Genomic DNA, 25,202 nt, shown 5'->3' with positions numbered 1-25,202 from the left:
GCTTTAAGCGGTGCTTTGGATAATGCTGTTGACTCACACCTCCAGGGGGAATATGAGAAGGTAGCAAGAGTGAGATTGAGGGAAAGAGATAGAGAGAGGCAGAGATAATGGAGCATCCTTGTAATGGCCTTTCACTGGGAAATTCTGTGTAAACACAGCTAATGATATCAAAGTGTGATAATCTCACAGCTGTAGACATGGACATTTCAAGATCTTGCTTGGCCTTTCTCTCATTATCAGTGGAACAGTGTGACCCAGTTTGCATAGAGTGTTTATAGTCAGGGGGATAAATCCCTCTACTGGTCCGGTGTTTAATCGTCTTATCAGGGGCGCAAGAGAGATTAGGACACGCCAAGCATGTAAGACACAGTGTGAGGCAGTAGGATTACACACTGTAGTGAGTGGACCAGGAACATGAGGAGCTGAGATGGATGGAGAGGTTCAGAAATCTTCTTGATCTATAAAAAAAAAATATAAAAGCCATTCTGTCACCCTTTGCTCTTTTGGTGAAAAGGAAAAACCTTGGAGAGAATTCAAAAAGGACTACATGGCTGCTGCACGGCAACTGAGCTGGTCAAATTGTTCAGAATTAGGTGGGGAGGGCATCAAACCCGAACAAGCAGAAAGGCGGCTTAATAATGACTTTACAGAAACACAGTTTTGCTGTGCATGCATTAGTAAATGTCAAGGATGAAAATAGATTTTTGTCTATGTGGATTGGGAAAAGAGTGAGAAAACAAGCTTGTGCAAGTGTAGGTCACAGAAGCAGAGCTGAAGGCCTCACTGAGACAACAGGGCAAATGGAAACTTATTCCAGCTGTCAAGCAGGCTTGTGGAGGCACAGCGCTGGAGATGAATACACAGGCGGAGCGCTACAGGACCCGCAGTATGTGACTGGAGAACACGGATCAATTAATGTGGTGACAAATTAGCACAAGCACTTCATTTAGCAATATGACACCAGTGGCAGCCGCTCTCCACTCCGAATTACATGGCTGATCGACGCCGCTTCCGAAAGATGCTGCATTCAATGAATATGGAGAGCTCAGAGGGAGTGTCAACAGAGTCAGACCTTCTAAGGCAGGTTTACATCGCGACTTGAGCTCAGGTTAGTTACCGAGAGCAGGAGCAACACTGACATTTACGCCTTCAATGACTCTGTTGATGGAACAAGAACACGTGCCTTGTTTAACATTCATTTCTGAGACATATCAGTAACCTGAAGCCGTGTTAAACATGTCTATATGTGTTTGCATCTCAACTGCAAATTCATACGATTTTAACAGAATTAACAAATGGCTGTGTTAGAAAGGTGAAGGGTCTAACACGGTTTCTTGTTCTTGTTAGAATTCATATAAACTTGACTCAAGGGTTAGTTTTAGTAAAAAAAAAAACCCCAGCAAAATCATGTTAAGGTTATATATACACTTTATCAATGTAGGTATACGTAACGCATACTGTATTATATAATCAACTCATTAAGTGATGCGTTTAACAGTGCACAACGACTGAATGACGCTTGTCTTGTCTTAGAATATGTGAGCTTCAAATCAGGCCAATGAGTTGCATTTAGCGTTTATACAAAAGTAAGTGGTGTGTTCTCCTATCAGCACATGCGCTCACCCAGAAACAAGTCCCCTGCACTGAGCACTCAATTATTCAGTAGAAGGAGAAAAGCAGTCTCTCTTGCCTTTTTTGTTTCTTTTGTTCTGTGTCTAGAGCGAGCAAAACATCAGCACAGCCTTCTTTCTCTCTACTTTCGGAAATTGGCCCCCACAGAAATTGATGGGAAAATTGTACTGGATATCACCTCAGTACAAAAAATCCCCCCCAAAACATACATTATATTGTGTAGACACATAACACTCGAAACCTCACCACGCATTGCTATCGTCTTCAAAGAGAGGAGCTCTGCTTACATTACCAAAGCAGCTTCAGGATGTCTGACATGGGTGAATTTTATCTCTTTTCTTGCACTTCCTGGCGGCCAGCTGAAAGTGATCCTCGATTAGATTAGGTGCGTGAGTGGCATGGTGCCGGCGCAGGGCCAGGCCGCGTGGCGCCGCAGCCCAGGCTGAGCAGGCAGTGTGCACTCTGGGCTCTGGCACACTGGAACGATGAAGGAGAATGATTAATGACCAGCCCTCGCTATCAAAGCGCCGCACCGAGCTCGAAGATGAGAGATTGCTTTCTGACGATCATTAAATCCTGTTTGCCACATCTGCGGGTGCGCACTTTTCATCTGGCCCCTGACGGGCAGGGGAGGGCAGAGCCACACGGCGGCCAGGCTGACGGAGGAGGATGCTGGGTGGAGTGAACGGGAGGAATCCTCCATCCACTACGCTAACGTTAGTTAAAAGCTTGCTTCCTGCAGAGTTGGATTTTACCCACTCGCACTCCTCTTACACAGACCTCTGCATTCATGCTTTCATTACATTGTGATGTAAGCCAAGGCTTTACACTGTCATTTTCAGATACAAATACATGTTAAATGTAAAGAATAAAAAAACCTTAAGATATAAAAAATATGAATTAAAACCAGGAAAAATAGAAAAGCTGCAAAATGAAGATTGCTTATGAAAATTCACATTCTGATAAATGAACGATAAAGAAAAAGGAAACGCAGCAATAAAAGATATCAAAGTACATAAAATCCTCTATCAGAGACAGGTATAGCTACATGTGACAGCAGACTTGTGTTAAACAAATTTGCACGACACTGGATTTACATCTGCTCGCCCTATTTCATATTTGAACATACTCCTTCACTGAGCTGAGAAATTGCCAGGTCTCTGCAGAATCAGGTTATATGATCCTCTTTCTTCATACTGAACATCAATAAAACATTCCTGTACAGATACAGCTGGATTCCCATCTCCCTTCAGACCAGCACTACAGAACAGGGCCCTTCAGAGAGGAGGTATATTAAACACAACTCAGAAACTCAACCCAGAGAAGAGGAAGAGAACAAAACAAGCACAAACATTTAAAAATAACACTTAGGAAAAGGTAAGAATAGAAGATTTGAGCCCTATACTACACGCTACTGCTCTATCCTCACTTTGTGATTGTTATTAACTCATCCAGCCAGACAATGAAAAGGAAGAGCGTGAAGGGATGATGGCTAGTAGGCCACCGTGATGGGTAAAGTCATGTTACTCACCCAAAAATACATCATCATTTCGGCCAGAGGACAGGTGAGCACGAACCAAAGGAAAACAAAGACGTAAGGGAGTAGTGATGGCCACCTGAACGCAGTGGGACAGGTCAAAAGTCCGAGTGGTTTTTGTTTTATAGCTTTTCTTCTTTCTTCTCAAGTGCTGTGAAAACACGTCTCTTTTACTGAGTCCCCTCCTCTTCTTTTTAGTAATCTGGGAGATTTCTTTGGCCCAGGGAAAAAAAAAAGAAAGGGACAGGGAGAAAGGGAGGTGGAAAAACACTGCCTGATCTTGCTTTGCACCTTCTACTAGCTCCTTTCGTCTTCTCGATGACCACACAAACTGCTTTTACTTCTCCTTTTCTCCACCACTCACATGCACTCCTCTCTCTCTCTCTCTCTCTCTCTCTCACTCTCTCACTCTCTGCTCATGTGCGTTGATTCTCTCGATGTCAGCACACTGGCTGCTTCGCGCTCTTATTGCTGAGTGGGAGAGCTGTGCTTCTAGGGCAGGCACTCCAGAAGCTGTTCGACAGTGTTCTCCAGCATTGCTCCAGTGATGTATTGCACCGTGCCGGTATGGAAGATTTTGCTTTAGTAACTGATATAGCCAGATCTTCACAATAGCTACTCATCCAGGCCAGGACAGAGGAGGAGTGGAGGAGCACACATGTATCTGCCACCTCTGCTTTACAGAGGAGCTGAGGAGAGGTGTGTCTCACTGAGCAGCTGCAGGAGAATTCTCTCTTCACAGTCTTGTGTCACCCAGCACAGAAAAAGTCGCCCACAGCAACAGCCAAGAAGCAAACAGCTGATAAAAGCAAGAGGAGTAAAACTGTAAGTGCACATAAAAGGTGCAGATCAGTCTCTTTCTTCTTTTCCTCTGCTTGTTTTTCTCTCTTTTCGTTGGGTTCTTTTTTTTCTAGTGCTTTTTCGTGGTGCAGTGCTAGTGAAAAAGATGAGGCTGGGATTCGGGGAGAGAGGGCTCAGTGGATTCCGGCGCTCCACGCTTTGGCCAATCAGGAGTCAGCAAATGCTGGTAGAGAGCCGAGGGAGTCGCTTGACAGGCTCCATGCAGTGAGTACGGCTGCTCTTTTGACTGGCAGAGGCGAAGACCTGCGTGTGTGTGTGTGTCTCCATCGGTGAGTGTGTTTGCATTGGAGTACTGTTGAGGTAGGGTGGCGGGGAGTAGAGGAAGTGAGGTATGTGAACATGTGTGTAAGCCTGTCTCAGCAAATTTCACTCCATACATTCAATCTGCAGCTGGACCACTCGTAACGTTTATCCTTAAGCATGCCAAACATCCATCTGTGGATTGGAAAGTACCTTCGTTTCACTACCAATGCAGCAGAGAAATATAAAACACCTTATTGGGTTATGAAACATCTTATTGGGTTGCAGCCTTATGTTTCAAATGATTCATTTTCATTTGAGCTTTTAATCAATACAAATACTACATCCGATTTGAATCCACCATTATCAGAGTTCAGTATATTACACAGCAAACGAAATAATATAGTTATGCAGACATTTTATTTTTTTTATGGATTTGTTTTTAACACAGAGTCAGCCTCTTCTGTCTATCAGTCCCCACAGGGACAAGTCAAATACTGAAGTGACATCCTTCAGCAACTTGGATTAGAGATACCATCTCTATCAAAATAATATCAGTCTATTTCAAGTCTTGGGCATAAATAAATGAAACTAAGGCGACGCATGTGTTGTGGCTAAAACCTGCTGTACACTGAATTTCAAGAACATGGAGGAAAAAAGGTAAGTTTGAAGGAAGAAAATAAGTGAGTAGAATATAAATCAGAGACATTTTTCAACATGGCATTAACCAGGCTGATCACGCATGGAACAGATAATCGAAAAGTGAATAAAAGGGTATTCAGTATCATAAGCACACTAATCATGAGCAGGATAACTGGATTTGTTTCTTCCGCTTTCCGTTCTCTCTTTCAACCATTGTTTTTATCATCCAGCTTCATTCCTCAACCAATTCCTCTTTACTTTATATATATAAGTAACACTTTCAATTTATTTCCTGTTCGAATCTTTTTCTGTCTCTTTCTCTCTCTCTTCCTTTTGTACTCCAGCTTTATTGGAAACACTGCCTAGCATGCTCATGGTGCTGCTTGTTCAGGTTAAGTACTAAGCGGACGAATGGCCCTCAGGACGTCATTTTCCATTACAGAGACAAGAAACCTTTCCTTTGAGAGGAAGGAGGAAAGAATAGTCAGAGACCTGAATAGGTTATGCGTCTTGTCGTGTTCTCTTTTTCTTGTGCCTGCGATCCATTTACTCAATATTTAATGTCAGTATTGTCCAGTCCATGGGTTTGATCTCTGTTTTTAACATGAGTTTCTCATCAAGTTCCACAGCCTTGTCACTAACCTGATATGATTCTTTATAAGAGCTAGATAACGAGTATTATTTTGTACACTTTGACCGTTCTTATCCCTTAATGCAAGTAGAAAAATACGTCTCCTATTCCCTGTACACACATGACCACCTATCACCTGTCCTAGTCATCGTGTTCTCCACTGACCTACATTCATTCCCATGCATATGCTCCATAACCCAGTGTTAAAGTTATTCAGAGCTTACTTACTAATAAGACACGAACTGGGTGTAAGGAGCAGCGCTGAAGATTGGAGCAAACCCAAAAAACAGGAGTCAAAGTGATCATTCCCTCTCACATGAGCCCAGGTGTCAAGCTGAGTCAAGGCGAGCAGAATGAGCCAGTTGCATTTTTTTGTCTTTAAGCAGGCAGATGAGCCAGTGCCCATGCCAGATCGTCTTAATTAGGAGCCAGTAGCGGCCAACGTCAGGTGAACACATCTGGGAGGCCATATTGGCCACAAGCACAGGGAGTCTTGGAAATAGTGCAAGCCTACGAATATTTCAAAGCAGCAAAAACAAGTGAACGGATTTTTTTTCTTTCTTTAAAAACCCAAAATTGAACTGTAATAATATAACCACACATAATGCAATGTAAATGTTCATCACCACATCAGGGTGGCAGATATTAAAAAGCCTCTGTGATGGCAGAGTTGTGCTTATGTTGTGTGGTTCGAAGACCTAAGAAGCCCAAGAGTGCTATCAATTACATGTTTTCTGCTGAACAGCTGAAATTCGGCTCTGACAGCCAGCTGACAGTGTTCAGCATTATCCAGCCATCTATGTGATGCCAGCGACAGTGATTGGACATTCCCATTCCAGTAATCCCTTCTCACCTACCCACCTCGTTTTCATCAGCCGCGAAGTGGGGACCCGTCAAGCCGTTTCCACATGCAAACCAAGTACCTAACACACCTCGTAATGAGGACTCGTCCCACTCTCACACACGCGCTCAGTGGTGCGCGCACACAGTTCTCAGTGCACTGTAACTCTTAGTCCTGTCAGCCAGTCCGCCTCAGTCTGCCCTGCCTTCTTCATTAGTGCTTTAGCCAGCGTCATCATTTCTGCCTCCATAAACTCAGTGGAGCTGCATGCCTCTTTCCTCCACTCACTGGGCACTCTTTTCCTTTCCAATTACTGCTACAATTCATTTATTCATTAACCCGCCATGGAAAATCGTGTGAGACCAAGTTTGAAAAACAAGTGCCCTGCATTTTTCTCCATTTGGTGGTGGTTCTCGATGTTTTGAACACCTTGGAGAGACGGTTAAAATGCAGTTTAGTGGAAGCGGTGTTGTACTGGAATGGAGACTGGATACCTGGACAGGAGCCTTTCCACACAACCTGCTTGAGTCCAAGCTAAGACAGCAGCTGCCACACATTTCAAAATCTCTCCATGCTAATAATTACACATTTTCTCTTACCACATATCGCAGGACAGACAACTAATTTGGTTCATTTGAAAGAGAAAGCACATGGTCAGAGCACACTAAATTAAACACAGCCTTTATCATCGCATGACAGCTCATACAAAATCACTTTCACTAATCACAATACACTATAATTGCCTTCACTTAAATTGCAGGCAGCAGCTGAACAGTTTCTGAACAGGCAAACTGTACAGTTCAGAGAAGCTAATATGAGTCAGTGAATTATTATATGTAAATTGCATTCATGATAAAAAAAAACAAAAAACAGAGCATGTATAATATTGTACTGCAAAATATGTACAGAGATACGAAATGATGAAATTATAGACAGAGCTGCCTCTTTGAAAGCCATCACTTCAGGTCAATGGCTCAGCTATGACGTGCTGCTCTCATTCTGTTTTATTGAATTTTTTTCACTGCTTGAAAGACCTTTGAAGATAACAAAATAAAGACAATGCACTGAAAACATTTGAAGACATCTCAATGCCCTGCTCAGCACATCTTAGCAAACTGAAAGTATTTATGTTCCTAAAAAAGACTTCTGAATAAAAATCAATTAATTAAAATCATCCAACCATTAATCAATGTACTACAGTACGACTATAAGTTTTATTTTCACGTCCCTTCTATTCCATACTGGAATGGAAGTAATGGAAATACTTGAGAAGTGATCTTGTTAATTAAATAAGCCTCTAAAAACAAGATGCAGAAAAACAGAAAGGCTTACAGCTGTGAACAAGTTGCATTTTCACTCCGATGAGCACGTTCGCTTCTATTCCTAGATGAAGTCAGCATTGACGCGCACCAATTCTTAATAAAACTCAAACTTTATGAGGCAGTGATGTGTGCTAAGGTTACAGTCCAATTAAAGCTACATTACTCTTAATATTCACATTCAGAAAGTTTCATGGATGTTTTCAACTATCTAGTGCAGCGGCATCACATGTATGATTCAATAATTGTACAATTCATATGTAATTCAGAAACTGATTTTTGGATATTTTAAACAGTAATGAGGGAGGTCTTCAGCATTAACCTGACATCCACTCCCACTTTCTATCTCAACACAATAGGGAAAAGGGAGCACAATAAATTAAGCCTACAATACCAGCAAAACAACAGCCTTAGTACAATTATGTGATTCAGTTTGTTCATACTACCACCATAAGATACGTAAATCTTGCTTACAGAGTTTCATTGGTAAGATAAACATCCAAAGTGATGTAGAAATATAGAATTTTCCTGGATTTTGAAATCCCATCATGTGTTCAGCCTATACTCGGCCTAAAATGCGGTAAGAGCCAAGCCACAGCTGCAAGTGGATATGGCATGGATGTGGATCGACAAGGAAAGCACATAGCAGGTAATTACTCACCAGTCTTGTGACAAGGGGAACCCCAAAATGCCAGAAGTGATCGTTCAGCAGCCCACTGTACACTACGTTTCCAAAGAGAGCAATGTTTCCGGTTTTACACAGCCCGTTTCCTGGTTTAGTTTCTGGAGGAGCACAGAGAAATAGCACATGCTTAACAGATATTTCTGCAAACCTGTAGAGCATATAGTGACTACTACTTTGAGTAGAAAGAAAAGCCATGAAAGAGACTTTCAACAGGTGGAAAAACACATACACATATATTTCATGGTCAAAGGTTTGTAGACACCTAACCATCAGACCTGTATGTGGGCCATCCTCAAACTGTTGCCACGATATTGGAAGCACATAATTGAATAGAACGTCTTGAAAATGATGTATGATGTAATATTACAATTTTCCTTCACTGGAATTAAGATCCCCAAACCTGTTAGAGTCCTAACAGTGTCCCTGAGCACAAATCAAGGACCATCAAGACATTGTTTTGGAATGGAAGAATTTGAGTGGCCTGCACAGAACCCTGATCTCAACCCCACTGAACACCTTTAGGATGAACTGGAACATCGACTGCATCCCAGGCCTCCTCACCTGACATCAGTGTCTGACTTCACTAATGCAAGTACCCACAATGATATTCCAAAATCTAGAGGAAAGCCTTCCCAGAAGAATGAAGGTTATTATAACAGCAAAGAGGGACTAAATCTGGACTTGGATATTCAAAATGCACATATGGTTGTGAAGGACAGGTGTCTACAAATATTTGGCCATGTAGTGTATGTCATATGTTATGAAAACACATACATACATATAGAGTAACAACTGAGAATTAATTGGACCTACAATTTCAGGAACCACAAACAAAGAATACAAAGGTTTTATGAAGTTTTGTGAATATATAACACAGTATTATAAAAATAATAATATAACGGAAAATTATATTCAAACTAATTACCAAAAAACAATACTCTTCCCATGTAATCTCAGTCTCATATAGTTTTCATATAAAGCTCCACGAGGAGCTTAACTATTACACACACCCATCTCTCTCTCTCTCTCTCTCTCTCTCTCTCTCTCACACACACACACACACAAACCACTTTTACTTCTCCTTTTCTCCACCACTCACATGCACTCCTCTCTCTCTCTCACACACACATATCTTTTCCAAGCTCCATCTCTCACAAGCATCTTCCCTGAAGATGTTTGAAACATGACTTGTACAGAACACATAAAGGAAGCCACATGCAGTACGTTAAATTATTCTCCATAAATGCCAACTGTAGCAAAAATATGCATTGTGTCTCAAAACAACAGGGAGGCACATATTGTGTGGTGCATCACAGCAAACCGTGCACTCATTATTGAAAAACAAAAAGGAAAAAAAGCCCTATTAAAATGTCACTTGTGCTCTTTGTGGCTGGGCTGGCGCATGAGTTTTAGAGTTATTAATGGGCCTGGTGTGATTGTTTATGGTGACTGCCTGCCGCAGGCTCTACGGACCTGTCTGTAAAGTCCACGGATCATCCGGTAGCACACTCCCCCTCTCTTTACATCTCCCCATGAATATGCATGTGCATAGGCCATGCTCCAGCGAATCGATCACAGCTCTAGCACATTTATATCTGTGCCACGTGGCTGATTTTTTATAAAATGATATAGCCTAATTAGCAATAAAATTGCTCAGCCCATAGCTTTTTTAATGCAGGGGACAATGCATGCACAGGAGACTTTGCAGCAGGATAAAGAAATATGCATTCCTGGTGATGTTCTTTTCTTTTTTTCTTTTTTTGCAGGTGATGTAACTTGATCAGAACATACATGGTTGCATCAGTGCCTGAGAGAAGTGTGGAGTTGAGAAAGGAGAAGGATTCAGGAGGCATAGCTGGCAGGCATCACTTTGGAAGATCCCCTCTCATCCATAGGAATTCTGTTCATCATGCCTCATTGTATGATGAGTTATTGACAGTGAGACTAGAATGCTGAGACTAGCGAGGTACAATACAGCTCCACGCTACCAACCCCAAGGCTACTCCATCAACTTCTCTTACTTTCTGCCTCACTTTCTATACCCCTCAGCTTTACGCTCACTCTACTCCGACTTTTCTTCTCCTCCTGTTTCCTCTCTGTGGCATTGTTTCTATTTCTTCTCCCTTTCTCTCACTTTCTCTGACAACTTCTTTTTCTTACCCATACCTCTCTGTCTTAGAGTTTGAAAAAAGAGCTTTGAAATGTCAAAATTGTCATAGACAATACATGAGGGTGAGTAGTTTTTGTTTGAAAAGAATGCACTAATTGTGTTGTTTAAGACAGTGAGCTACTTTATATTTACTTCAATTAACTATCACACGCGTACGCTGTGACTAACTGATGCCTCCTTGTTCTGTAAGATAGTAGAACAAAAAATGAACATTCACCTTTCACCTTCAACTTTTTTTTGTGAAATATTAAATCAGCAAAAAAACAACACAAATGTTAAATTGAAATTGAATTCAGTTAAGAAATAAATTACAAATGGCATGCACAACTTGGTGAAAATAACTAGATAAATAGCAATAATAACATTTCCTGGTGAACAACAACATTTTTGTTTTCCTACTGTTAGTACTTTTAACTCACATTTAACCATGTCAATAAATAAGGCAGCTCATCTAATTGAGCTAATGGTTAAAAATTCCAGATACTGCTAATACCATTAAATAATCAACAGACAGTAAGCTGGAAAGCTAAGCATCACTTTGTAAATATATGTCCTTGTTGCTTCTTAATTGGGACCTTTTCCCTCCTGAAACCTGTCCCCCTGGCTTCAGACCTCATGCTCTGGTCCCGGCCCCCCACTGTTTTTCCAGCCCACGCTCTGTTCTGGCAGTGCTGAGTGCACACAAGCAGGCCTGGAACTTCCTCTCCACAGGCCAGTTCTGTCAGCACCTCCAGCCAACCCAAACACACCAGCCCTTCCATATGGCCATAGCACCTTGCCTGCTCCTGGGCTGGAGCCGAAGCCAGCAGGGCCGGAGTGAACAGAGCCTTCCAGAGGCCTCTCCAGGGCTTCATGCCACCTCTTCAAAAGATGTATTCATTACCCCTCCTGTACCCTGGGGATGTTCCATAGCCTCTTTACAAAGCGTGCAGTGTGGCAGAGCCTGTTTAAACACGACTCCTAGACCAGTTCATCATGTGCAGTGTGCAGGCACACTGATTAATACAGAGAGGGGGGCCATGGCAGCAGACAGAGCTACAAGGGATTCGGTGCATTAATAACACCATGCTATTGCCACTGCTGGCACCTCTGCCCTTCTCTCTCTCTCTCTCTCTCTCTCTCTCTCTCTCTCTGAAACACACACACCTGAGGAATAATAAAACGAGAAGATCATCATGATGTATTGTCAGTAAACGTTGGGAACATGCTTTCATTAGTCTTTCACTAATGAGAATGACATACATTAAAATGAATGATTTTTGTATATGCAATCCATTTATTTTTCACTTAAGTGGAATGATGCAGAGGCAGAAATTGATCAGATCATTCTTCACAATCCTGTCTGCATGTTGCTTTTATCATGTGACAGCATTGCAATGCATAAAATCATGAAGATCAAGTGGTCAAGAGGGTCAGTTAATGTTCATACTGTATTAAGCATCAGAATGAAGGAAAAAATGTGATCTCAGTGACTTTGATCATGTCATCGTTGTTGCTGATATCCTGAGACTTTCATGCACAACAGTTTCTAGAGCAATAGTCTCAGACCCTGTTACTGGAGATCTACCTTCCTGAAGATTATAGCTCCAACCATAATCATGCCCAACTGACCATCTAATAATCATTGCCTTAAGAAGTTATTAAAACAGGTTTGTTAGTTTTTGGTTGGAGATGAAACCTGCAGGAAGGTAGATCTCCAGGAACAGGGTTGGTAACCACTGTTCTAGAGATAACACACAATGGTGCAAAACAACAACAAAAAAATGAATAAATAATCCAGTGAGCAGCAGTTTTGAGTGTGGAAATGGCTCGTTGATAAAAGACTGGCCAGGCTGGTTCATGTGGCAAATAACCACTCTTTACAAACTAGGTAAGCAGAAAAGAATCTCAGAGGTGACTTGGCACTGGAGAACCCAGAGAAAACCCACACGGACACAGTGAGAAAATGTGAAAGAACAGACTGGGGACCTTGGAGCTGTGAGGCAGCAATGATATCTGATGGTTACTGAACTTCAATTTTCCCATTGTCTTTAATAGGGTGGCCTAGACATGATTTAAACACAATGTATTGAATGCATCTTTAGTATAGATTCCTGAGAGAAAATAAGCCCAGTACCATCACTACCTGCAAAGAATAATGTCATAACAGCATGCAACTTTCTGTTGCCAGTTTGACATGTTGGATATATGTCTAGAAAAGGCATAAGAAGATATTTTGCATCTGAGCATGCTATTGACGAGAACACTAAGCAAATACAACATCGTCAGTTAGGCCTCTAAATATGCTGAGGTCTCCAAGCTGAAATAATAAAAAAAAAATCTCCCAGAAGGCAATATCAGTAGATTGTGGGAAGCGATAAAATCCAGAAAAATAAGCTTATGTAATATTTTTTCTTCAGAGAGTAGAGATTACTGTTTGTTTGTTGTGTATTGTTTGTTGGTGTAACTGATCCACTACACCACAGAAAAAGAGTTCAAAAGTCTCCACTGGACTGAGGGTTAGAAATGGTATGTTCCAAACTAATGTATTAATATATGGCTAAATCAATGCTTGATGTCTTTATAGATTACTTCAAAATCATAAAAAGAGTCTTGACAGGAATAGCAGAGTACTACAATTTAATTAAACTCCGTATCCTCCCCCTGTGCAGCAGCCTGATTAAAGTAGCAGTCAAATAAAGCAGCATTTAATTGGCATACACCACAAAAGCTGTTTGCATGTTTATTTAACATTAATATTTTATTTAACATAAAAATTTAGAGCCCTAATTGGGTAAACTTGTGTAGGCAAGAGTGAGGTTCCTGGCTCCACAATCACAGGACCCCCCAACCCCCCCGCCCCATGCCCCACTGTTTAATGGACTATGACTGAAAAATGATCCCAGGCTAGTTTAATATTTCTGCAGTCATACTTGATGAAAATCCCTGCTCTCATTGGCTAAGAGCCACACATTAAAAAGCAATCATAGCTACCTGGACCTGCTGGTGAGAATCCCCAGCGGAGTGAACCACTTGGCCGGGCCTGGTGGAGCGCGGCATTCCGGCATGGGGAGGATCATTAGCATGTCAGGTATCTCGAGTGTGGCATTCCGCTAGCCCATCCAGAGCCGGCCTCCTCTGGTGGGCCCTCGCCATCCTCACTTGGCATGGCACCAGAGACAGCTGGGAAGCTTGGCCTCCCCTTCCGCCCTCACCACACCTCCCTCTCCCTGATTTTTCTCTACGCCTGTCAGTTTAGCGTGCTGGGCACCCAAACTAGTGGCCCTTTGATCAGATACCAAACAGGCAGAGCACAGCACAGCAGAGGTTCATAGCAATCAGCCTCTCACTGTTACTGAGAGAGAGGAGAAACCAGGGGCCTGAGCAGAAGGCCCAGAGAAAACAATGCCAAGACTGCAAGTTTTTACCCCATGCCAGCACTACATGAGAGTATAATACATAATCCATGTTTCATATGTACAGTATAAAGCAAACACACACATACTCTCTCTCTCTCTCTCTCTCTCTCTCTCTCTCTCTGTTACTTCTTGGCATTAATGTATCAAACAACTAGCAAATTCTCATAGAATCTAGTTACAGCTACTTTTCAAATTCACGGTAATGGTAATAATTGCTTTCAATTAGTTTTAATGCGATGAGTATAATCTTTTAGATGACACCAAATGTCTTGATATTCAGTGATAAGTAAAAAAAACAAAACAAAACAAAAAAAACCTTCTGTTGGGTTTTGAAACAATATGAGATTTTGAATCAGTTTTTTTTTTTTTTTTTTTTTTTTTAAATATGACCTTGAGAATGTGTTAAAAGCTTTCAGCTAAGGCCATAGCTAGGAATTCGGCATATTGCCATGTTCTTTAATTGTTGCAGTGTTACTTATATTCAATTAGGTAGGACAGTCCTGCAATGTTCACTCAAAAATTTCATTACTTCCTACAACTGAGTTTAACATTAATTCTCCGGTTAGCTGCATGACTGTGGATCAACATAAAACCTAGAATATTGTAATAGTTTACAAGCTACATATTTTTTAAATGGTTAACTTACATAAACTTTGACCATTCTGTCACAATTTGCTAGCATGTAATTCCATATATCAACCTATTTTATGATCTTCTCAATGCAAATAAAAAGAGTAAGCACTCAAGCAACACAATAAAATATAACATTTAAAAATAAGGTGAAAGAATGTAGCACTTAATTATAATCAATTCATGATGAGATGGAATTTTACTTGAAGCTCCTCAGCAATTCAGAGGTGGACAAATCACTAGCCTGGGCACCTGTAGTTAGCAGATTTGTCCAGGCTATTTGTTTTTTATTTGTAGTTGACTGGTGGATAGTATTGTAATGGCCCTTGATTCTGTAATTATAGTACACAATACTTGATCTGAGTCCCCTCCACATGCAGCAATACACACATCGGCCAAGGTGTGGGATTAGGCTATAGGAACTATTTTTCCAATGATTTTTGTTATTGGTCCATCCGTCCATGTATCTGTGCGAGATTTGAAATTCTCATTAGTGCAACATCTCAAGAACGAGTGGTTAAATGTTTGTAGGATTTATATGGAATTATCACTGTAATTAGTCAATAAACTAGTAACTAGTCGATGATTATATTTTGGAATTGATACAAACAGGGTCAAGGTCACAGGAAACTTTTTTTTTTTGATAATTTTCCTTCAATAACTTTCATACTGATTGAAATAAAATGTAAGGGTATTTCTGGAATACAAATTAGTAAAAAGACTAGACTAGCATTTTTTTTTTGTGATGGAGGCATCCACGTTACTAATTGGATTAATTAGCTGTCGCCCACCTTGTGCCCGAGTCCCCTGGGATAGGCTCCAATCTCCCCGCAACCCTGTGTAGGATAAGTGTTACAGAAAATGGATGGATACCAGATATGTGGAAACATTGATGCAACCGAGCAAAACAAAGCTCAGTGCAAAGCTATGTAATGACTGCACGCGTCCATCTCACTGTTAAACATAATGAGAGAAGACGAAACTCAAATAATGTATTTCATATGTGATTTGATGAACGAAGACCACAGATCTCAGCTAGAAGCTGAAGACCACAGATCTCACCTTCTAGCCAGGAATTCATACATTCATTTCCCTGTCTGTATTAATAAATGACTTTGCTAACTACTTTGCTATACTGTATGTTATTACATTATGATCGCTAACACTTTTTAGCATAATCAATTACATTTTCAGGCAGCTAAATCATGGGACTGGGCAGCACACTGGAGCTTTCACTTGCCCAGTAGACTAGCTAATGAATTTATGATTTGTCCAGTTTTGCTACTTTAATGAACAAATTACTAAACTCATAGCAATACTTTCTCTCAATGTAGGTGTAGCTCTCAGCTTTCACCACTTTGTCATGTGCACAATCCAGAGAATGTGTTAAAAGCTTTAATAGTTCAGCTTATGCCATAGCTAGGAATTCACATACTTCCATGTTCTTTAACTGTTGCAATGTTAATTACATAGAATTAGGCAGGACATTCTTGCAATACTCACTCAAAAATTTCATTACTTCCTACAACTGAGTTTAGCATTCATTCTCCTGCTAGCTGCGTGACTGTGGATCAACTAAAAATCTGAGAATATTGTAATAGTTTGCAAGCTATATTTTTTAAATAGTTTAACTTACATAAACTGTGACCGTTCTGTCACAATTTGCTAGTATGTAATTCCATATATCAACCTCTTTTTTTTTTAATGATCATTTAAATGCAAATAAAAGGAGTGAGCACAAAATATAACATTAAAAAACAGGGTAAAAACATTTAGCACTTAATAATAATTAGTCCACTCAGTGTTTGTAGGTACTGACATCTTTATTTAGACTGATTTTCTCAAAATGTCATGCTTTCACATCCTTTAAAAGTTCATCCGTATGAAGATCTCTTTCCCTGCTTCACTATGACCACAATAGGAAATGTTCCTGAAAGGAGGTTAGTATTATCTGCTCCGTGTTCACAAAGAAACAGCAAAAATGGTTGATCAATATTTTTCAAAGTGACCTAAGTAATCTATAGTTTACCTTTGTACAACGTCTGGAAAATTATCTTGTAGCAATGCACACAGATCCTAATTATTACATTAGGATTGAAATATACTGTATATCCACGTAATGCAATGCACATTGCATTGTGATCGAATTCAACACTTGTAGGTCATTCCATAACTTTCAGATTAATACATACTGCCCTTTCTTCTCCTTTCATGTTTCCTCTGTGTCTTGTATTGGAAAATTCAGCACAGAAGGTCTAACTGAGAAGTCGGTAAGAAAGGCCTATTAAAGATCAAAGCTGATTGATTGTTACTGACCTGGCAACCCATGATCTCCAGTGCAGTGACCAAATGGAGGCATTCCCTTGTTACCCACTGGTAACAAGACCCTCACATGCTCTCTCTCTCTCTCTCTCTCTCTCTCTCTCTCATGCACACTTGCTTGCGCGCACACACACACACACACACACACACACACACACACACACACACACACACACACACATGCAAACACACACACACACCAATTCTGAACTGAGCAAGAGACTGTTTGTGTCTTATGCTGCATTCGAGGTAATCCGCCTACAGCTGGTAAAACCCACCAAAAACACCCCTTAACTTGAAATTTCAATTTGTCAACTTCAGGTAGTCTTCACAAATACCAGTTCCTTCCCCATTTACTGAGTGACTTCAAATCAACATAGCTGTGCACTTTGTGAACAGTGTAAAGAATCCCTTCTGTACTTTTAAATTATCTGATAGCAGTATTGGCTTTAGATTAATTGATACACAGGCAGAGTACCTGGTTAAATCTAAAACATTGATCATACTGATTTGAGAAGTTAATCAGCAACATTAGAGTTATTAGAGTTATCACTAACTTTTGCTGGCTAGCTTGTTGCTAAGCTACTTGCTATTGTCTGGCGTTGTTTATATTTAAAGTATTTAAAGTATCTTTTTATAATCTTTATGTGCTCTGACAGAGCAAACAAAAGACATGGTTTCATGATGGTTTTCACGTCAAATGTCAAACTTGCCTAGGTGGGAAATTATGTTATTACAACCTGTAAATGATCTCTTACAAGGAACCAAGAACATTAAGGTGTGGGGCCACCATGAGCCACCAGATCAGATTCAATGCTTCTTTGCATACATATTCTGAAAATCTCTGGAACTGTACTGGAGGGATGAATTCCATTCATCCAAAAGATTTTCCCTAAATTGGTGCCTTGATCATGGTGATGGAAAACTTGGTCTAGTAGGTCAGTCCACAATCTCTAATAGGTGTGCAATTTGTTTGAAATCGGATGATTTATAGCTATATCTATATAATGATTTGCAGTTACCTTTCATTCTAAGGAAAAAAAGTGGACCCAAACCATGCAGAACAGAGCCACTATTTTCCACTTTAAAAATTAAAAAGGGCATGGACGGAGGTTGACTTCATCCTGGTGTTCATCAAACAACTCAAATAATTTTAGCCATATCATCCGGGGATATGAGAACATCATGAGGAGTGTTTGCGCCACAGAATGCAGCTGGTCCTCTAAAATCACCTGATATTTGTTGGCTGCTAAATGATCATGCATCGCAATCTGTTGAACGAATGATTTCTACATGATGGCTGCCAAAACCATTATTGATCTCCCACTATACTTAAACTTGGCAGCAGACATTGTGGGTTGACGGCATGCACTGGATTTGGCTCCAAACATATAAAATCCATCCAGATGAAGGAAATATGGTGAAAGTTGACAGAAATATGAATCAGACTAAATGACCCACCAACCCCCATCCCCACCCATTACTCTAGGGACCAGGGTTTGTGCTCCTTACAACAATTTATGCATTCTTTACTCTTTTGGTGCAAAGGTTTTCTGAATGGCAGACCTGGCATGAATTCCAGCTTTGTGAAGCTCACAATGTTTTGTTTAGACTGTGTAATAGTGCTCAATTCTGTGGTTATTTCTGTGTCTGTGTTTCAGGGGCATTTAGCAGTTTATTCATTTTGCATTGAAATCCAGGATAACATGTAGACTCCCTGAACCTTCAGGAAAATGCAGAAGTGTTTCATTTGGTTCAGGTTTGGATGTGTTATTTATTTATTTATTTATTTATTTAAGTTGGTTGATTATGATATTTAGTATGTTTTTCATACTTACACCATTATTACCTCATAGGTACATCAGATCAACATAGCTTGCATTCATAGGAGCAAATTGCTTCAGGGCTATCACAAATGCCTTTATCATCATGATATTTTCTTTAGGATATCTTGAACTTTCTTCCAAATTATTCAAACCCACTGACTGCCAGCCGCTCGCCAAGCATCAATCAAGCCCTGTATCCTGGCATGGAACAGATCAATGGCAGACACTGCAGCTCATTGATAGAGGACAGCTCCTGACTAAGATATAGCATAACTTTTCTGCTGCCGAGTCCAGCAATAATCACAAGGTCAATCAGAGGTGTTCAAGATGGCAGTGATACACTGATAGTCAGAGTTTGCAGCCGCCATGCACTTCAGAAAATCATTAAATCCATAACGTTCAGCTCAAAACCAGCAGGACAAGAGTGATTTTATGCATAAAATTCTGATCTTGCATGTCCATGAGGCTGAAAGAAGTCTGAGAGCCGTCCCATTCCTTCGTTCCCGTGGAAATGTGTAACATGTGTGGAGACTCTTGCCATGGTGGCGTGTGGCATGAGAGAAGCAGTGAGAGCTGGCCATTAGGGAAGAGCTATAGGTGCGCACAGGGCTCAGGTAATTAAGTGGGAGCACAGGCAGGGAAAGCAGGCCTCCAGATTTATGTGGCGTAATACTGCATACGCTGCACTCCCCCATCTCCCCCTCCTCAGCCCAATCTCATAAAGCATTAACTACCGGACCATTCAAATGCACTCTATCATTCTCTTTTCAGCTCTCGTTTTTTTTTTACTCTCCCGCATTCTCCCTCTCACTCTTGCTTTCTGGCGTGTCTGCTCTGCCAGCAGGTTTCTCTCCTCCTATGGCATAATGTGCCACCTGCCTATCTGACAACGGTAGGCCAAGACACATCAGTAAAGGAGAAGAATAACAAGCCAGCATAACAAGTTGCTTTTCTCTCTCTTTTTCACCCCCTATGCCCTCATTTTTCATTTCAACAGAGATTAAAGTCATTTCAGTTCAGGGTCATTTGGGGGGTGGAGGGGTGCATCTTCGATCAGTCCTTCTCATCTTGGCAGGGATTCATGAAATCCATTGGCCCATATGTTTTGTTATGGTGAATTACATGCTATCTTTTGATGCAGAATATATTACATATACTTTTAAAGTTTATATAACTTTAAATTATGACCAGTGATAATGGTGAGACACTCTTAATCAGAAATCTAAATCTAATATTTGATCAGTAGAAATAAACCATCGTTTTATGGAATAAGCAAAAGAGCCAGGATAATATGCTGGTGTGAAAGTTAGTCTCCATTTCATACCGTGTAATCATATTGTAACATGAAACCAGTGTGGATACAAAAAAACACAACAAGCAGAATAATGGTACTGATATGTTTTTCATGGTCTAGTGGTTAAGCATGCCTGAGCTCTGTTTTCTCTGATGTGTGAACTGTTCAGAAACTGGAGCACTTCTGCAGCTGCTTTTCTCATCGTAGAATAAGTTTAAAGCTACACAAAAACTTTTAACGTTATTAATACAACATTATTTACCATATGTTGCCTTTTCCACAAAATAATTTACTAATAACATGTACATACAGACAGACAAACATGTTCGGATAACCTATCTCTGGATGGAGCTCTCATCAACTGGAGGCTACAGCCTGGAGATTGCTCAGGATGGTACCGCTTGAAGTACCATGGAAATGGTTTTGGATCTCAATTCCACATGGATATTCTCACGGTGGTTGCTGGGAATACGGTTGCTGCTATGGCCTTGGGACTGCAATTACCAAATGCAGTTTTGCACTCAGGTCTCCTTTGGTGAATAGTGAACTAGTTCAACAAAGACTTCATGTACAAACCATAATGAACTTTCTTTTACTTTCATACTATCCGTTGTTACCCAGATGAGGATGGGTTCCCTTCTGAGTCTGGTTCCTCTCAAGGTTTCTTCCTCATATCATCTTAGGGAGTTTTTCCTTGCCACCGTCGCCACCGGCTTGCTCAATTGGGATTAATCTACACACTTAAAATCTGTATCCCATGTTTATATATTTCTGTAAAGCTGCTTTGAGACAATGTCAATTGTAAAAAGTGCTATATAAATAAAATTGAATTGAAGTCTAAGTTCCTACACATGTAATATTGTCAGAGCATTTACAATGTGACTGAAAAATGTGGAAGCTGGAAACCCCACCATTACAAATATCATCAGTGTGAACAGATACTTATTGTATTTTATAACTAACATCAGTTACAGTGCACTGTTATTAACAGTAGTCTTATGGGTAGCTCCATGGTATGAACTGAGAATCCATTTACAAGTTTCATAACAAGGCTCCAGAAGCTTCCATACTGACAAATAAACAGAGCAATGTTAATAGAGAGCTATCAGGAAGTATTATTGTATTCATAACACTTCTGCTTATTGCACACAGCTGGTGTGCACTCAGTCTGATGTTAAAAATGGACTTCATTTAAGAAAATAAATGGCTGTTGTGCTGAGGCTCCCTTCCTTAGAGATTGCACTCTCAGTGGTTGGGTCTAGGTAATGTGTGTGTGTGTGCGTGTGTGTGTGTGTGTGTGTGTGTGTGTGTTTGTGTGAGACTGTGATTCAGGAATCAGCAGTGCTCTCCTAACCTCTCCATATATCCCCATCAGTGTGCTAATCAATCAGGTGGGCAGGCTGCTCTGACTACACAGGGTGTGTCACTGTAGGACTCATCCTCAGTCTCCTCCACTTCCTCTTCCTCCTCCCCACTAGGTGGACAATCTGCCACTGGCCAAATTCCCCATAAGTGCTCACTTCTAGGCAGTTTATGAGGAAACAAATATAGGTCTGCAAACAATGTCCAAGAACAGCACATTATTGTCTAATCCTATTTAAATTTTTTTTTTAAAAGTGCAACTTAATCAAACTATACTAAGTGCATGGGTCAAATTATATTGAGCATTTAACAAAAACCAGCTTGAAGTTGCTTGAATCTGAACAAACAGAAAGCAGCGTGACAGTCACAAATGGGCAAACAAAGCAGGCATGATTTGGCCATTCATTACCCCGTAACTAGCTACTGTTGATGTTATGAGGCAGAGGTGGGCAGGATGGCCTCCACAGAGATTTTGGATTCAATTAAAAAACAACACCTGCAGAGGAAGCCCTATGTGTAGCTCTCAGCATCAGACACACAGAAAAAGGAAGCTTATTATGGAAAGCATTGAGTTAAAATCCATAGTACAGGTAAATTTACAAGCTAAGAGCACCAATTCTGATTTGTATGAATATTAAAGAAGCTTCATGGAATATTAGACGTATATAAAATATTCATGTTATCATGAAGCACTTTGAAGGCTGAGCAATTTTTCACAATTGTTACAAATTTTAAAAGTAAGCTTGAAAAATATCCAAATGCCAAACAGGAAGACCAGGCTCCTCTTATCGTCTTGTTTCAGTTCTGGTCAAAACCCTGCTCGGCTCTCTGCTATATCTCTGGATATATGAATATCTTACAGAAGCCATCTTTCTTTCCCACCAGCCTGTGAGCTTGTGTATGTTTACAGATCACCTTGGTTTCAGAGGAAGAGAGAAAAAAACAGCTTACGCTCGATAGTAATAATCATAATAATAAAAAAAAGGTGCAATGAGGACTCTTCAGTGCCAGAAGCCGAGTCATTAGTGTTCTACAGGCCTCTGCAGGAGCGATGGGACCATTTTCCTGCATTGCATTGGGATCGAGGAAGCTCAGCAAATTTGTCGTCATGACATAAGGACAACGTCCTTTGTGCTGCGCTTCTGGAAATGGATTTGGAGATGTGCACTAGGGCTCGGAGGCGCAGCTCGCTGACAAATAAGCTAATTCTGCATGAGTGCACAGACAGCAGGAGAAGAAATCAAGCAACTGGGTAGAGAGAGTGAGAGAGAGGGAGAAAGAGAGACACTACTCGAAATTCACAAGTTCAGTGAGTCTTTTTTTTTCCACATTGCCCAAGGCAAGTATGTCAAACCAAGCCAAGACTCCTACCAGCAAACTTTATCTCTGTAGCTGTGCAGGGTTGAGTCCTACCAGGGACAGTATGTTATGGCAATCAAATATCTGATGTGAAGTCCATCTGTAAATCACTAGAATGTGATGTGGATCTTACTTTTATGACCTTCCAAGTTGAACATAGGATCATAAATCCCAGGACCAATGAATCATTAAACCAATGAATAAGTAATAAGAATATGTTTGATTATACAAAGACCAAGGTTTTCTGGACCTAAGATGGACATCATTATTGATGGTTATTTTCTGTACAGAACTAAAAGTCTAATATTGGTCTATGAGTGTCATACTCATACACATTGCCATGAGAGACGATGCAGTCCTGTGAGCAGGCATGGATTAAAGACCAGATTATCCTGTCATGTTGAAGAGCCGGTTGTTGATCACTGGTTTAACATACTGATGAATAACCTTTAGTCCATGGGTACAACTACTGGATAGTGCAGACAATATGGAGTAAATTTCACACACACACACACAAAATCCATGACAAATTGCGATTCAGTACCTATGTTCGGTCTCCAGAAGAGGCATATTATTGCATAATAAAATTACATAAAAAAAGAAAGAAAAAAAGCTGCAACAGCAAAGACCCTCAGCACAATCAGCACAATCTGTGGAACAAAAGCAGCATGAGATACTAATTTAGGATTCTGGTATTTATTTCACATTGATTTCAGGCTGCTTTTGCATTTGCTACATTAACGCTGTTATCATAAATCACATGACATAACTAATGCTCTCCTCTGCAAATACTAGCATTTGTCTACTGAGAGCGCAAAACCAAAGGTCAAATGATTAGCCTCGAACGCACACAGTTCATTAATGATTTGAATAAACCTTTGTATTCATGTGTGCATTCTCAGCAAAACAGAGTAAAATAAAGTGGAATAGAGAAAAGAAGGTCTAAATTAATGACTGCTTCTCTGTTTGCTGGCCCGTGTCTGGGGCGCAGATGACTCAGCAGAAACAAAGTCTATGCATTGTTACAGGAGCCCTGTGGATCCAGCTGCAGTGGCCGTGCACAATGAGACAAGGATCTGCCAAGGATAAAGCTGTACCACAAATGAAAATCTGCTTAACCATCACTGTGGATCAAACACAGGAGCCTACACAGTCCAAGGTGTGTGCGTTTGAACGTGTGAAATAAGTATTGATGTCAACACAAACACACACACACACACACACACACACACATGCACATGCAATAGCACCAATATTGATATGTGTCATGATGCCAAAGGCTTTTTAACATTAATCCATATTGAAAACATGTCGGTATGTATAATAATTAATCATTCTTATAAAACCAGATAAAAAAAAAAAACAAACAATTTCTTCACTGTCAGTGGGCCATTGCATTAATTCCTTGTTTTTTGTTTCAAAATGAAAATGGGAAACCAGCAACAGCTTTGTATTTACCTTTTGCTTCCTGGTCAAACACTAAAATAGACAATTAATTGCTTTTTTTCATTAATTCATTTTCCCCGACACATATGCAAGTGTGAATACAAGCAGGCTAATCTACAGGCTGTTCTCTGGTTAAGATGTGTATTCTGGAACCTTTTTTTCCCCCTGTTTTAATAAAAACTGGTATCAACATACACATAAATAAATTTGGGGTGATTAAAATGTAATATTTTTAATGAGATTTTTTCATCCTCGCCGTCAACCTCCTTTACTGTCACCCTCCTGCTATTTTCGAAAAGTGCATTGCAGTCCATATTAGCAGTACATCATGCACTAATGACAATCTACCCTCTTTCGAATTGTTAATACAGATCCATATCATTTAAGATTGTTCATTAATTATAGCCTCAAAATGAATCTGAAATGAGAAAAAAACAAACAAGCAAAGGCAAAATACGAGAGCTTTTTGTATTATTCATTGTCTCTTCTGCATATTGTCATTTTGAAAGCAAAGATCAATGAATGCAACATGCACATACCATTAATATGTTCATTAATATTAATCAGTACTTAAACAGAGTTGTTCAACTACTGTAACTGCAACAATTCTCAAAATTAACTTGGAGGAATATCCCAATTATTAAGAAGCAATTATGTAAGGAAAATGCTACTGATTTGGCCCCATCACCATGCGTCAGCAGTTGTATGTAATTTGTCCTTCTATAAGTATGTTTTCAAGGCTTCACTTTGGAAAAAAAAAAGACCTATTTATTTTTATTTGATCCTCAGCTCAGGCGTAATTATGAAGCACTGTAAAGCACATAGTGCCAACTCAGCAGTAAACAGAGCAAACATTTATTTAACGTGCTCAGAGTCAAAGTACTAGAATACGGAATGGAAAATACGACTACTTTGGAATAGCAAGAGGTAGAGATCGCATTAAACTTGTGACGTTAGCAAAAATGTGCTGCATCTGATTCAGGATTTTTTTTTTTTTTTGTTGGTAA

At 40.2% G+C, this 25,202-nt stretch overlaps 1 protein-coding gene across 2 annotated transcripts in view; it reads right to left on the bottom strand.

Moving 5' to 3' along the window:
• The window catches only part of rbfox3a (RNA binding fox-1 homolog 3a), a 272,370-nt gene that overhangs the window by 132,762 nt on the left and 114,406 nt on the right, over positions 1-25,202 (bottom strand). For both annotated transcript variants that reach the window (XM_053639962.1, XM_053639964.1), the window contains one exon: positions 8,365-8,486. In XM_053639962.1, the coding sequence (XP_053495937.1) occupies positions 8,365-8,486 (122 nt within the window). The remainder of the gene's footprint in view (positions 1-8,364; positions 8,487-25,202) is intronic.

This window comes from Ictalurus furcatus, chromosome 13 (genome assembly GCF_023375685.1).
Source record: "Ictalurus furcatus strain D&B chromosome 13, Billie_1.0, whole genome shotgun sequence".
NCBI classification, from domain to species: Eukaryota; Metazoa; Chordata; class Actinopteri; order Siluriformes; family Ictaluridae; genus Ictalurus; species Ictalurus furcatus.
This window is presented reverse-complemented; position numbering and strand designations above follow the sequence as displayed.